This window comes from Anser anser, assembly GCF_964211835.1.
Source record: "Anser anser genome assembly, chromosome: 15".
NCBI classification, from domain to species: Eukaryota; Metazoa; Chordata; class Aves; order Anseriformes; family Anatidae; genus Anser; species Anser anser.
Genome location: NC_139736.1, coordinates 7,574,022 through 7,587,332, shown reverse-complemented (window position 1 = coordinate 7,587,332; position 13,311 = coordinate 7,574,022). Strand labels below are relative to the sequence as shown.

The 13,311-nt window shown below is 40.4% G+C and overlaps 2 protein-coding genes across 7 annotated transcripts in view; both read left to right on the top strand.

Moving 5' to 3' along the window:
* LMTK2 (lemur tyrosine kinase 2) overlaps nucleotides 1-5,721 on the top strand; it is a 43,999-nt gene extending 38,278 nt beyond the window's left edge. For 2 of the 3 annotated variants that reach the window (XM_083800279.1, XM_083800280.1), the window contains exons 13-14: nucleotides 219-464; nucleotides 1,534-5,554. In XM_083800279.1, the coding sequence (XP_083656405.1) occupies nucleotides 219-464; nucleotides 1,534-1,562 (275 nt within the window). In that variant the 3' untranslated portion in view covers nucleotides 1,563-5,554. Of the gene's footprint in view, nucleotides 1-218; nucleotides 465-1,533; nucleotides 5,555-5,585 lie in introns of those variants that run through there. The other variant, XR_014572806.1, reaches the window with a different exon arrangement.
* Nucleotides 5,649-11,992, top strand: BHLHA15 (basic helix-loop-helix family member a15). 4 transcript variants are annotated; one of them, XM_083800407.1, is made up of 3 exons: nucleotides 6,134-6,151; nucleotides 7,764-7,912; nucleotides 10,517-11,992. In XM_083800407.1, the coding sequence occupies exon 3, from the start codon at nucleotides 10,553-10,555 to the stop codon at nucleotides 11,051-11,053; it is 501 nt and encodes a 166-aa protein (XP_083656533.1). In that variant the 5' UTR covers nucleotides 6,134-6,151; nucleotides 7,764-7,912; nucleotides 10,517-10,552; the 3' UTR covers nucleotides 11,054-11,992. The 4 variants fall into 4 exon arrangements, with proteins under 4 accessions (XP_083656534.1, XP_083656535.1, XP_083656533.1 ...); XM_083800408.1 differs by lacking the exons at nucleotides 6,134-6,151; nucleotides 7,764-7,912 and adding an exon at nucleotides 5,649-5,774; XM_083800409.1 differs by lacking the exons at nucleotides 6,134-6,151; nucleotides 7,764-7,912 and adding an exon at nucleotides 5,666-5,765.
* Nucleotides 11,993-13,311: the final 1,319 nt, after the last annotated feature.

Genomic DNA, 13,311 nt, shown 5'->3' with positions numbered 1-13,311 from the left:
AAAGCCCCAAGTTTAGATTTTGCTTCCAAAATTCATTGGTAACCTCTGTAATTGTGTGATAAATGTCATTTCTTTTGACTCTTAAGAGATCTTGTATGAAAAGCTACTACAGGTTCCTTTTGGATTAATGCAGTCTTCCAGGACTTGCAGGACTTGCTCAATATATGACTTTATATTACTCTAAACTGCTTTTTTGTTGTTTTTTTCCTTCTTCCAAGGTGGCGGTTTTGAATGGGATGATGACTTCTCTTCTCCAGAGCCATCCTTTATATCAAAGGCAGCTAATAGCCTTATTAGCTCTAAACCACCTCTTCAGTCAAAATACTTCTCTCCACCTCCACCCACCCGGACTTCTGAACAGAACTGGTCACACTCATCCCCATATTCTAGATTCTCTATCTCTCCTGCAAACATGGCAAGCTTTTCCCTTACACATCTTACAGATTCAGATATAGAGCAAGGAGGTAGGTGATTTAGTTAATTATTTTGAGACTACAAATTGAAAGGTTCGTGCAAAGATGTGAGTAATACAGATGACAAATTTTCTTCTTTGATAAATACTTAGTTTATAAATATATTGTTAATGGTGTAGAAGTTATGTCTGGTCTTGTATTTCAGTAAGATAAACCTTTCCATTTAGGTTGAGATTATTTGCATCCACATTGCTACAAACTTATGGCTGTACATTTTCTGGAATGTTTATGGGACAAGCTCACAAGTCTTGTTTCCTAAATTAGTACGATAGTTATATAAATGAAATATTAGCAGTCCTTAAGCGTTTATGTATAGCTGTAACACTGTGGCAGTTTAATTTTCATTATTGCCCTGTCATAGGACACAATTTATTGCACAGGGTGAGGAATATGTCTGCAATTGTTGTCTAAGCTTATTTTACAGTTCAGTTTGTATTGCTTTTTAGAAAGTGCATTTTTTACATTCTCAAGAGTTGCAGCATGTTTTCTAAAGTAGAGTTAGAATAGAGTCAAACAAATCAGTTCATAGAAATATTTAGTAGCAGTATTTGTTAACGAAAGCTTTCTTGTCTCTAACAAAGCTTTATAAAGCTTTAATACATTTTTTGAGCGTTAAGAGGGGAAAGAAAACGGATTTGAAGCAGTTTAGCATATTAATCTTGGTAAAATACAACATTATAAAAATACTACTGATTGCTGAACCTTGCTGATGGTCAATGTCTATAAAAACGTAATCACTGTTACATAGATTTGTATTGTTCTTGTATCATGCATATTGATTAGATAATGCTTGCTGCTTAGTAACTTATAGACAAGAGATTTTGGAGATCCTACACTGCCTTACATGTCCTAGGAAGTGACATTGAACTGTGTGACTTAAGCAGATGTCTATGTACAAAGGTACCAAATGTTTATAGTAGACGAAAGCTCTAGGGAAAGATTAACCAATACTTGGAAGTGTGAAACAGAAGAATGCCAAGTTCTAGGAAAAGTCTTGCAAAGAAGTGATGGTCGTGCAGAAGAATCTCACTGTACATTATTACCTTTCCTCTGCTAATAGGAAGCAGTGAAGATGGAGAAAAAGATTAAACGGATTTAAAACTTCCTGGGACTACGTACACAGAACACACAGACTCTGTGTCTGAAGCTTCTTTATCTGAACTCTGGATCTCCTGGAGTAATACAGGTAATCAAGAAGTCCTAAGAAATGAAAGTAAACACTGAAAGCAATGTTAAATCAGGACATTAATTTGAATGTGTATTTAACTTTGTAATGTATTTTTAAATCAGTGCAATTTTGCTTTTCATTGAAAGATGATTCTGCCGCTGTTTTCAAGTACTTGAAGTATTTTTCAGATAACTTAAGAAACAAGTAAAGCAATTACACTAGTCTGGTTTATGTATGAGATTGTATAATACTTTTTTATATTTTTCCATGTAGTTCATTATCTATTTGAACATACACCTGTTGTAGAATTGTGTATAACTGTCCTGTGCAACAGGTGTCTGTGTTGCTGAAACTGTATGAATGATAGTTGATCAGTAGTGAGCCATATTTATTCAAAAAGATATCACTACATGTTACTTTGCTTATTACGATTGCACTATGGATTATTCTTCCTCTATTTCCTGATGATGTACAGAATCAAAATCTTAAATCTTTCAAGGAAAGTAAGACAAGTTGAATTGGCCCAGTTACCCAGTTTAATTTGTCCTCTTTTGTAGCCTTTGCTATGCACGGTACTTGTAAAACGTACATAACTTCTGAGTGTTATGTTAGACTTGCTGAAATCTTCTATTCAGTACCATTTCTAAATGATAACGATTATAGATTGTTAGTGTTCATGTTTTATAGGAAACTGGAATAGAATATATGATATACTCTGGAATTTGTAGATGAAAGAGATAATGTCTCAATTCCTGAATACGATCCTACTGACTGCTTAAACTGTAATACCATCTGACTATACCATACTTAAGGGCCTTCCAGTTGTTATTACAACTTTTGCCTTGGAGAGAGAAGAAATAAAATTGACTGTACAAAACTGGAAATTATGAATATTCTAAAACACGACTAATTTCAGTAGACTGGATTTAGGCATGTTTGGTCCTGTAATTGTACATTCTGTGAATTTTGAAGCTCTCTTCTGCTGACTGCAGACTGGGGCTGCCATTCAGAGGCCTGTGGTAGATCTACCTCTCAGTGATGTTCCGACAATTAAGAATTAGATTAATGGTTAATAACCAATTTTGCACCCGTTATAAGGCCAGACATTTAAAGATATCTGCAAGGCTCCATGCTACACCTTGAAATGCATACTGACCCAAAGATGCTGTATAGTAACGTTTAACGTTTACTCTGAAGCTGTGTGTAGGGAAGGGAATACAACATGGTTTTTTAACCTTCATGCTCTGCTGTGTGTTCAGCTAGTTTAATTCTTTAAATTGCTTGGAAAAAAAAAAATCTTTAATCACTACTCTAAAGTGAATTAGTTTGAGAAACAAATCCCTGGCCTGTTGGAATGCCTTATCCAGCTGTCGATCTGCAGGAAACGCTAACAAGAACAGTTTACCTGGCTTTAAAGTACTTTGTATTTTAGTGGCTTTTTTGGCAGGGCTTCATTGTATTGGTGGTCCGAGTGCTCTGTGTTCAGATCCACTCACCAGAGAATTGTCATCCCATGAAGTGTAGGAGGACTAGATATTTTAAGTTATGTGAAGTTTGTGTTGTATACTTCTATATGCATTTTCATTTTTAAAGTATGTTTTAAATGACAGGAATATCTTAACTGCTTTTGTCCAGCATTATTTAGCCCTTAGCCAGAATGGCTTCCATACCAATCAAAAGGGAATGATTTAGTTCTGTAAAGTTATTTGAATTTGCCAATTTATTGTTGAGAACTTCTGATGCGGCACTCAGGTTCAGAGTTGGTCAGAACTGTACTTCAGTGTGGAGTGAGGAACAGAATTTTTCATGGACTTTTCTCAAAACATGATTTAAGAGACAAAGCCAAGTAGTTCTTTATACATGCTTACAGTACGTACTGTAGAGCACTTAAGGAAGCTGTGCGCTGTTTGTAGTATTTTGAAATATAGGTAATAGACTTTGTGCACACATTATTGCTTAGAAATTCCATAATTCCAACATTGAACTCCTTGATATGGCTAGATTAATTAGATCTCATCTGTGTTGTGTAATTCTCACACTACATTGAGTACGGAAATTCAAAACTAAGAATGAAACTCCCTAAGTGGTCTGCAAATAATGTGTGGGTTTATCTGCCTCGTGTGCTGAGAAATCTACTGGATCAGACCTGGAGTTCAGCCTTAATTTTGAATTGCTTAACTTAGAATAGAGTCCAAAGTTAAATAAAAGCTTTTATTCCAAAATGTTAAAATTTAGTAGTGCATTTTGGTTCTTGTAATTCTGGAAACTCAGATATTTCTCAAACGTGCAGTATTTCATCCTGCACATCGGGAATTTCCTTTGCTTGGTGGAAATGTTTTTTATTCTTTACCAGGGTTTAAAGAAAATGTTACATAGGAAGTGAAAGTTTACTCCTTTGTCCAAATGGACTCATTGCTAATTAATTGCCAAAGGAGCATTTTTTTTTCCAAAATGGGCTGGGATATGTATGATATTAAGCAAGGTAATGTCCTTTTTAGCTGTACAATGAAAAGAAAGAAGTATTTGAAGTTGACTCACCTCAGTTAAACTAAGAATTTAATTTTAGTAATCCAGTAGGCTGGATTGCAATAATCTAAAAGTTTTTTTTGGAAAAAATTATAGTTAAAATCTGATCAACTACTAGCAATATTAAGATACCCACCTAGCAGTCAGTGACACAATGAAGATGAATCTGTATTTCCAACAAATTACCTTTTAGTAAGCGGGTTTGTTATGAGTCATTCTTAAAACTGTGTATGTAATTTCTTGCACTAGCTACAAAGCATGGTTTCAGTTTTAGAAGTACATGTATCTATTTTCAATGGTTTATTATGAAGACTGGTTACATTTTAATTCCTTCTCTAGTACAAGACCTTGATTATTTGAATAATGAAGGCATTGTCTCAATTTGGCTACTAAAGTTGTTTAAAAGATCTGATTTTTCCCACCTAAAGAAGTTTGTTTAGAAACAGAGGATCTGTAGTAAGAAGCTAACCAAGTGAGAAGTGTCCAGTTATAATGGAAACACCTGTACTTTCCCAAATTCCCTAGCTGCAGACATGTTGTGTGTATAACTGCATTCATGGAAACTGCCATTTTCATGGAAGTGAACGAGTTAAGCATTTTTTCATATCCTTGTTGATGCACTAATGAAAGCCATTTAAGCCTCATTCTTTTTATCAGTATTTTTAGCAGATTTTTATGTAGTACTCAAATCTTTTTTCATGAGGAGGCTGGTTGGTAGAAAGACTTTTTTTTTTTTTCTGATTAAGCACTATGCTAAAATGTCAGCATTGTCAGGTGTTAGTGACATGGCTATTTTTGTTGGTGTTGGTGAAAGGTGGAATCAAAGTTCATTAGCCTTATAAGAAATAGCCTTAAATAAGAATGGAGTGTACAAAATTACTTCAGCTTTAAGTCATACAGAAATATCCTTGTATGTTAATGGTTTTGGTACAAGACTGGAAAAAATCTAGAGGGGAGTCGAACATCATATAAACTTATTGAAAATAAGTATTTGTAATACCAGCAGCCTGTTTTTCAGAAACTTGAATATGACTTACAGTTAGTTTTGTTTATGAAATTGTTTGAACTTGCACAGTTGTAGGTGTAACTTAAATGATAAATGGTACTGATGTGTGTATATATAATGTTTAATTCTATTTGTAAATGAGAAACTATGTAACAAAATCATAGGTATGAGGTTTTCCTATTGTAATTTAATACAGGTATGAGGTTTATGGCAATATATCATAGTTAATGAAATTTCAGGTCAAAATGTCTTTAAATTGTGTACATTTTTAAATTGTAATTTCTACTGTATATTGATTATCATGCATAGTGTGATTCGATAAATTGCTTGTAATTTAAAAATATTTAATATTAAAAATAAAATACAGTTATATATTTATAATCTCTTTGTATATTTGTTCATTCTTAAACAGATGCCAGTAACGAGTCAGGTCCACAGTATAGCATAGTTGGCTACTCTGAGTTACACTTGCTAGCATCCAGATGCAGAGAAGGTACCAAAGGCTCAAAGTCGCAGTCACAGCAGATGAGTCTACACTAAATAATGTCATCACCTTTAATATCTTCAGTTATCACCCTTGTTTTAACTTCAGGTAACACAGGTAACATGTATATGTTGTCAGTAGAGAAGCAATACTTGAAATACAAACATGGTAACTTTAAAAACTGAATATTGCTTTTAATCCTAGAACTAAGTATTTGTAGGAAGAATGCAGATTTCAGAGTGCATAACTACCTTTCAGAAAATAGGTTAACTGTATGTTTTCTTAATATTTATTGAAGTTATTTATAGAAGATCATGGCATTTAATCTAAGTGCATGTACTGAACTGATGTAAGATCTCCAGGTTAATGTACTTATGTACCTGAATGGGTAGCTTCTTTCACTTGAGATTCAGACTATGTCAGTCATGACACTGCCAGCAGCGTGAAAGAGCTGTTTTTCCTCATTACCTGTTGAGATATGATGGCACAGCAATGTAAGTAGATAATGGAGGCTGGTTTGGAAGCCCCCGCATCTGTCTGACAGCTGTTCGTGGCTCCTGGAAACTGTTTAAACCTGGGAACAAGAAACTGATATCAAGATGATGACTTCGTTAGCTAAAGTATAACTAGTGGGCTGAAACTTGACCAAGTGTTGTGGTTTAACCCGGCTGGCAGCTAAACACCACACAGCCGTTCGCTCACCCTCCCCCCTCCCTCTCTGGGATGGGGGGAGAGAAACGGGAAAGTGAAGCCTGTGAGTTGAGATAAAGACAGTTTATTAAGACAGGAAAATAATAATAACAATAATAATAATAATAGTGATAATGGTAATAGTATTAACAATAATAATGTGTAAGAAAACAAGTGATGCACAATGCAATTGCTCACCACCCGCTGACCGATGCCCAGCCTATTCCCGAGCAGCCGGCCCCCCCACCCCGGCCAGCCACCCCTATATATTGTTTAGCATGACGTCAGATGGTATGGAATACCCCTTTGGCCAGTTTGGGTCAGCTGTCCTGGGTCTGTCCCCTCCCAGCTCCTGCTGCACCCCCAGCCTGCTCGCTGGCAGGACAGAGCAAGAAGCCGAAAAGTCCTTGGCCTGGTGTAAACACTGCTCTGCAACAATTAAAACATCAGCATGTTATCAGCGCTCTTCTCATCCTAATCCAAAACATAGCACCCTACCAGCTACTATGAGCTACTTAACTCTGTCCTAACTGGAACCAGGACACCAAGATACTGGTTGTTATTGAGAACGGATGTAAAAGATCCCATCCATGGCACTAACTGGCTGTCTTGATACAGAGCTTTACTATCAAAGAATCTGAGCTCTCACAATCTATCAGCAGCAGCCTTCTTGCAGGGGATGGAAGTGCTTTGGCTCTGTGCCCTTGTTATGCAGGGGATACAGTAACTTGCATTGCCCAGGGCAGAACAGAGAATTGAGATAGCCTTTCTCCTCTGCCACCTGAGGACACTCCACATGCTGAAGTAAGTCTGGGACTCACCCCTCCTGCAGTGATAAGAGTGTATCTATCTGCGTGGCTTAGCTTCCATCGGTCTGACAGCACCACTTCTATATGCTGCACCAGTTCTGCCTCCCCTGGGAGCGTTGTTGTAATTGTCTGTTTTCACTCGGAGCCCTGTGACCCTCCAAACCACAGGAGCCTTGTGCTCCCGGCTACCTCCCCACAATTTCCCCCTCTGTGTGGGAAGAGGGCTGTGGCAATGCTGTGCATGCACGACTCCTCTACCGGAGTCCAGCTCTGAACCGTGCTGCTTGGCCTCAGTGCAGCAGGGTGCCGGTAGGGACCAGTTGTGGTGTTTTGCACGCCTGCTGGCAGCTGCAGGGCCCGCCCCCGCCGCTAATGCGACGTGTCGTGTCGCAGCCACCTCTGGCGTGGCGTGGCGAGCAGCGGGCCTGTCTGTCGGTCTGTCACAGACTGCCGCACAGCCCTGGGGCTGCTGCCTCGCCACACTGCAGGCAGAGCTCTGGGGCACAGCGGCAGCACCAGCCCTGGGGGCTCCTGGCAATGCTTCCCCACACTGTCCCTTGGGCTCCCCTCTCAGCGTGAGGGAGCCTCATGGGCTCCTCTTTCGCAGGTCCCTCACAGGCTCCTCTTCCTGGGGCCCTGAGGGCAAGCAGTGCCCCAGCTGCCCCCACGGACCCTGCCGCTGCTCCTGGTTCCTCGGAAACCTCTGTCATGTCCTCCTTTGGGCTCTAGGGGCCTTCTCCATGGCTGGTGACAGCGGTAAGTCACAGAGGATGAATGTTAGCCCTGATGGATGGATATAGAGGCTTGCTGGTATTTGGCTGTTCTTTCTTTTTGGTTTCTCTTGACAACCCCAATCTTGAATCCTGAATCCCCTCTATCTCCCACTTCTTTCTCTGCACCCATGCCGTCTCTCTGGGTGTGCCAAGGATTCTGGCTGTGGCTCCATGAGGTAGTTGCTCAGGGGGTTACAGCAGTGGTGTGTGGCAGTCTGAAAGCAAACTTCAGCCAGCTGAATACTCTTATCCCATGTCATCCCATTTGCTCACCCTCACCTGCAATTTCTAACACTTATTCTTTGCTCCTGTGGTTTGTTGAAGTGTCCTGAGCTGTCCTTAAAGCTTTCTCTGCTGGCTGCTTCCATGAACCTCCTGTTACCTCTCAGGCAGGGAACTGAGTTCTGTAAAGGCCCAACAGCTGAAAATACCCCTAAAAAGAGAGAGAGAGAGAGAGAGAGAGAGAGAGGAAGTGGTTGTTACTGCAACACAGCTGGGAACTCTACAGTCTGCTGCAGCTAATGGTGATAACCTGTACTGGGATGGCACCTGTGGCAAGTTTCCTTTATTGGCTCACCAACTTCTAAAACCACCCATATATTAGCATCAGCATACAAATGCATTGTTTAAGACCAAACCTTTCTGTGACTACATGGACTGGTTGAAGGTGGAGGGAAGAATTTTTAGAAACAGTCACAGTAACACTGATAGTTGCTTTTTAGAGGAAGGGTTGCTGTGAGACTGCTGTCTTCAAGTGTGGCAGAATCAGAGCTAGGGGAGAGTAAAACTTCACTGTCATCACCTGCCCTGCTAACACAAGAGGAAGGAACATTGCTGTGGCTTTTTGGATAAATTGGACAATAAATAGCACTCTGCTACACTCATACTGGGGCAGTAGCTGCAATTATGCCCCATCATTATTTGATTGTTGTTGAAAAGGGAAATGCCCTTTCCCGGCAGCTGTCAGTCACACAAGAAGTATAGCGTGTTACTTTGGGTGTATAGTAGGAATCCTGCTAATGCTGCATCAAACTTCTCTAGCCCTCATTATATCTAGGGTCCCCCCTTGCTTCAAAATTTACTATTTTGTTCTGTGTTATTAATACCCAGACTACTTCTGACCTGTATAACAGCATCAAAAAGCAGAACTGAGAGCTGGGAAGACCACCAGCAAGGAATTGCTGCTTGCACAGTTGTAGCAGCTACAGCTGGCACCTCAAGGATGCGACAGAGTAAACAGGGAGTGAAAGACACCTGTGAAGGGGCTTGGGAAAACAAGAAACAAATCTCTAGCTGAGAACTGCTCATCTCCTTGTAGTTAGTACCTGGCCTGCCTGCTTTCCCCTCTTTGCTTGTCTGAAAGAAAAATAGGCTGTGTGCGTGAAGAAACTGCGGGAATCGTGCTTGCGAGTGTTGTGGACTGGCCCAGAATGCAGAGAAGCTGTGGGTGAAAATGTTACTGGCTAAGAGTTTGAGCTACATGAGTTAGTGGGTCATGTTTCCCTCTAGTGGACTGCTCATAAACACAGTAGAAACCTATTCCTACAAAAAGCAATTACCCGGAGTTTGAGAAGTTACTTTGAATAAAAGCCTGAGGATTCTGTCTAATGCTCCACACATAAATCTGCATACGTATGATGAGGCACTGTGTGGTTTTATTACTTTTGATAGCTGGAGCTAGGAAAAAATAGAAGCATGTGAGATAGAGGCAATATGTTATCAAACCTAATTGATCATTATGTTCCTGGCACGTTTTGATTTGCGGCTCCCTCTTCCCACAGGCTTTTTTCTGGTTGAGATCTGTAGATCTGAAAAGCAGAATCTCAACTTGTTTACATTTCTGTTCTGTTTTCTCTTAAGGGAGACCCTGCTTCTACATGCTATACTTACATAGTTATTACCAGTGTTGTCAAGTGCCATGACTGCCTAAACTCTCTTTTCATGTAAACCACTGATAACACCGTAGCTGAGAGGAGACTGCGGCCAGCACTTCTACCATCCAAAGATGATTCCAGCACAATGATTACTAGTGACTTCAGCACTATTTGAATGTGCTGTCAGTTCAATGGAGGAAGCAGGGTTTAAATCCATTTTTACGCTGGAAAAAACGATTTGGCTTCAGTTTAAGCGTGCCAGTAGACACCTACAAATGAATGGTCAACTACTGGCTGAGCCTGGAGACCATTTGCTTATGTTGCATGCAGTGAGAGGAGAGATCTCTCCACTTTGAGGCCTATAGAAGAGAAAGTAGAAAGGTGTCTGTTTTTCACTTGCCTTTCCATCCCTGAGGGCTCCAGGTGGTGTTCACTGCATCTTTGTTTTAGTGGTTCCATTCACTTGGCTTCTGCTTCCTCTGTAACCCCTTCCAGCTGAAGGGGGAATCTGTTCTCTGAAAACGGATGTTCTCCTTGATTCATTGGCATAGCTCATCTCGGCTGGTACCATCCACAACTTCTAAAATGCTCATCGCTAAATTGAGTCAGTGGTGGTCTTCCAGTATGGAACAAACTTCTCAAACCTGCATCAGATCATTTGTTTGGTGTTGAACTGTTCAACAATTAAAGATATTGGTGTCATGTTTTTACAGCACATTGATGCTTAATACCAGTACATCTACTGAAACATGAAGACTAAAGCCAAAGGGAAGAAGCAAAAGAATACTGTTGATAAAGAAGCATTTTCAGAGGAGTCAGCAATGAAGAACAAAGAACTGGTGGAATGCTTGAGACACAAAGAAAGGAGGAATGGGAGAAGTAAGGAGAGCAGCAAGATTACTGCGGCCAGAGCCAAGCATCCTTGGAGCAGTAAAGACAGACATTTGAGGAGACTGGAAAGCAACGAGCGGGAGAGGCAGAGAATGCACAAGCTCAACAATGCGTTCCAGGCCTTGCGGGAGGTAATCCCTCATGTGAGAGCTGAGAATAAACTTTCCAAAATAGAGACTCTCACATTGGCCAAAAATTACATTAAATCCTTGACCTCCATTATACTCAATATGTCCAACGGACACTTCCCAGCTGCAGAAGGGATGGGGGGAGCCTGGGGGTCCAAACTGTGCCAGCATTATCAACAGCAGTATGCGGATGATGATCATGAAGAACATCTGCAAAAACATACCACATAGATTTATAGCTTCAGCAAAAATACCTACAGTTAGCTTACTACCTTCATTCCTCTTCCTACTTGCATGATAATACATTTCAGTACATAGCTGGAGGTAAAAAATAATCTTTTAAATTCTCTCTGTCCTCCTTTTTTTCCATAAAAAGACAAACAGGTAACACTAACAGCTATAGCTTGTGCTGCATATAAAGTTACCCTAAATTATAAGGAATTTTCGGAGCTTATACTCCTGGGAAAGGTTGTGAGTTCACTTTTAAGGCCTGAGTCACCCGAGTTTGCTCGTATTTATAGAGAATCTTGGCTGTAACACTGATCACCAACCATTCAGTGAATTGGTTCTTGTCTGTCTTGTTACTGAAGAAAATCAGCGTTGATGGCAAACTTGACAAAATTGGCGAGCAAAGTAGCACTTGTGAAATTGGCCATCAAATCTGAGTATTTATCTTGAGTGCTTTGGATCAGCTCTGAAAATGGCTGAAGATGATGGAAGACTCTCTTGCTTTATTTGGGTCCAAAACAGAGATGCATTACTGTATTTAAAATGCACAGTATGATTTCAAACCTTGCAAAGCATAAACTTTTAAAATACTTCTAAGCAACTACAAAGCTATCTTAGATTGTAAACTGTTTAGAGTAAGGACATTTTATGGCTTATGTTTCTGAAGCATCCAGCCTTGTGGAGTTTTTCTTAAGTGGGTCCTTTGGCTGCCGTTGTAATACAAATATTGTTGTAATACAAATATTAAATAATGATGAATCAGTCATCTTTGCAAAAAGTATAAAAAATGTTTTAGTCTTAAACTAGGCAATGATCTTTCCAATTACCAATTATTAGCTAATGAAGCTTGTAATGTGATTGGGATTCTTTCTGGACTAGTGCTAGATTCTGGTGTCATGAAACGTAATAAATGAAGCAGGAGCTCTTCAAACAGGAAAATTATTTTTTTAATCTGTTTCCCATCTCATTGGAAAATGTTTTGTCACTGAAAAATTCTCATTTCCTCTTTCAAAGGAAAGAGTAAACTTTTCTTTGAAAGGTTTCACAGACAGGCTTGCAAGGGGTGTGAATTACTCTTCACCACGGACATGTACAGGTATATGATGTGGAACAACATAGTGTTGTCTCTGTGTGGTTGTCTTACTTGGGGGGAGAGAAATGATTTGGATCCTGCTTTCTTGACTTCGATTTCCTTAGGTTCCAACCTGTTTTCGTGCATGTTTAGGATGTCTGTGGTTGGCCGTCCTACTACTAAAGTGTTAGTGAAAGTATTACCTTGTCTGTTACAGATTTGACTTGCAGTAATGGTGCTGCTGTATCTTACTTCATACAACAGGTGTTCCTTATCTGTAATTCACTTAACATATGTTGTCTAATTGTAATGGGAGATATGAGTAACACTAAGGCATTTTCTTTCAGTTCTCATACCCCTTCTTTTACAGCAAGGGATGCTTTATTAGGCTTTAATTAGTGATTTCTCACCATACATTTTTCATTTAACAAAATTTTCTCTTCTCTACTGTGGAAGTATATTGCTAGTGCTCAGCTGTCACAGTGCTTCTCTACTCTTCTACAATGAACCAGAAAGGGAAGCAAACTATCAGGCAGTATGTAAACATATCTAAATACACATAGCATCCTTCTGGTGATTTAACTTGTAAAATCCACTGTCCTTCTGGGATGGGGGAACTGGATGCTATAGCCTGTGTTGAAAATGAAACGTTACCCCCTCCCTGCCCTGGTGACTCGCAGTTCTAACCTGCTCGTGCAATGACTGCAGCCTGATGGAGGTCCTGTGAAATCCTCCCGCGGCCGTGAGGGCATCGTTCTGACCGGGGTGTATGAGCCGCGGTGGCAGGGAGGGCCGGTGATGGCAGGGTGCCTGGGGCGGCAGGGGTTTGTGCCAGGCAGCAGCGGCGGCCATGAGGCACATTGGCAGGAGTGCCCCAGGCCCTGTCCAGCCTCAGTCCTGTGTGGTGTGAGGGGAGCGGCGGCTGCGTGCTGTGCACTGGTAATTGGAGCTACACTTGTGGGATTCTTTCAAAGTCATTAGGTCCACCAGACCTGTGCATTACACAGGAGATGTGAGCATTTTCCAGGTCCTCAGTGCCTTCTCAGATGTTTGTGGGAGAGCAGGTGGCCGAGGTGCTCTTTGGTTACTTTGGCAGAGGAAGGAACCGCATGAGTTGGAAAACCAGTATTTTAACAGCGCTGTGGATGGAATAATTTCCTATCATTCCAAGCGCCGCTTCCTGGTGCTG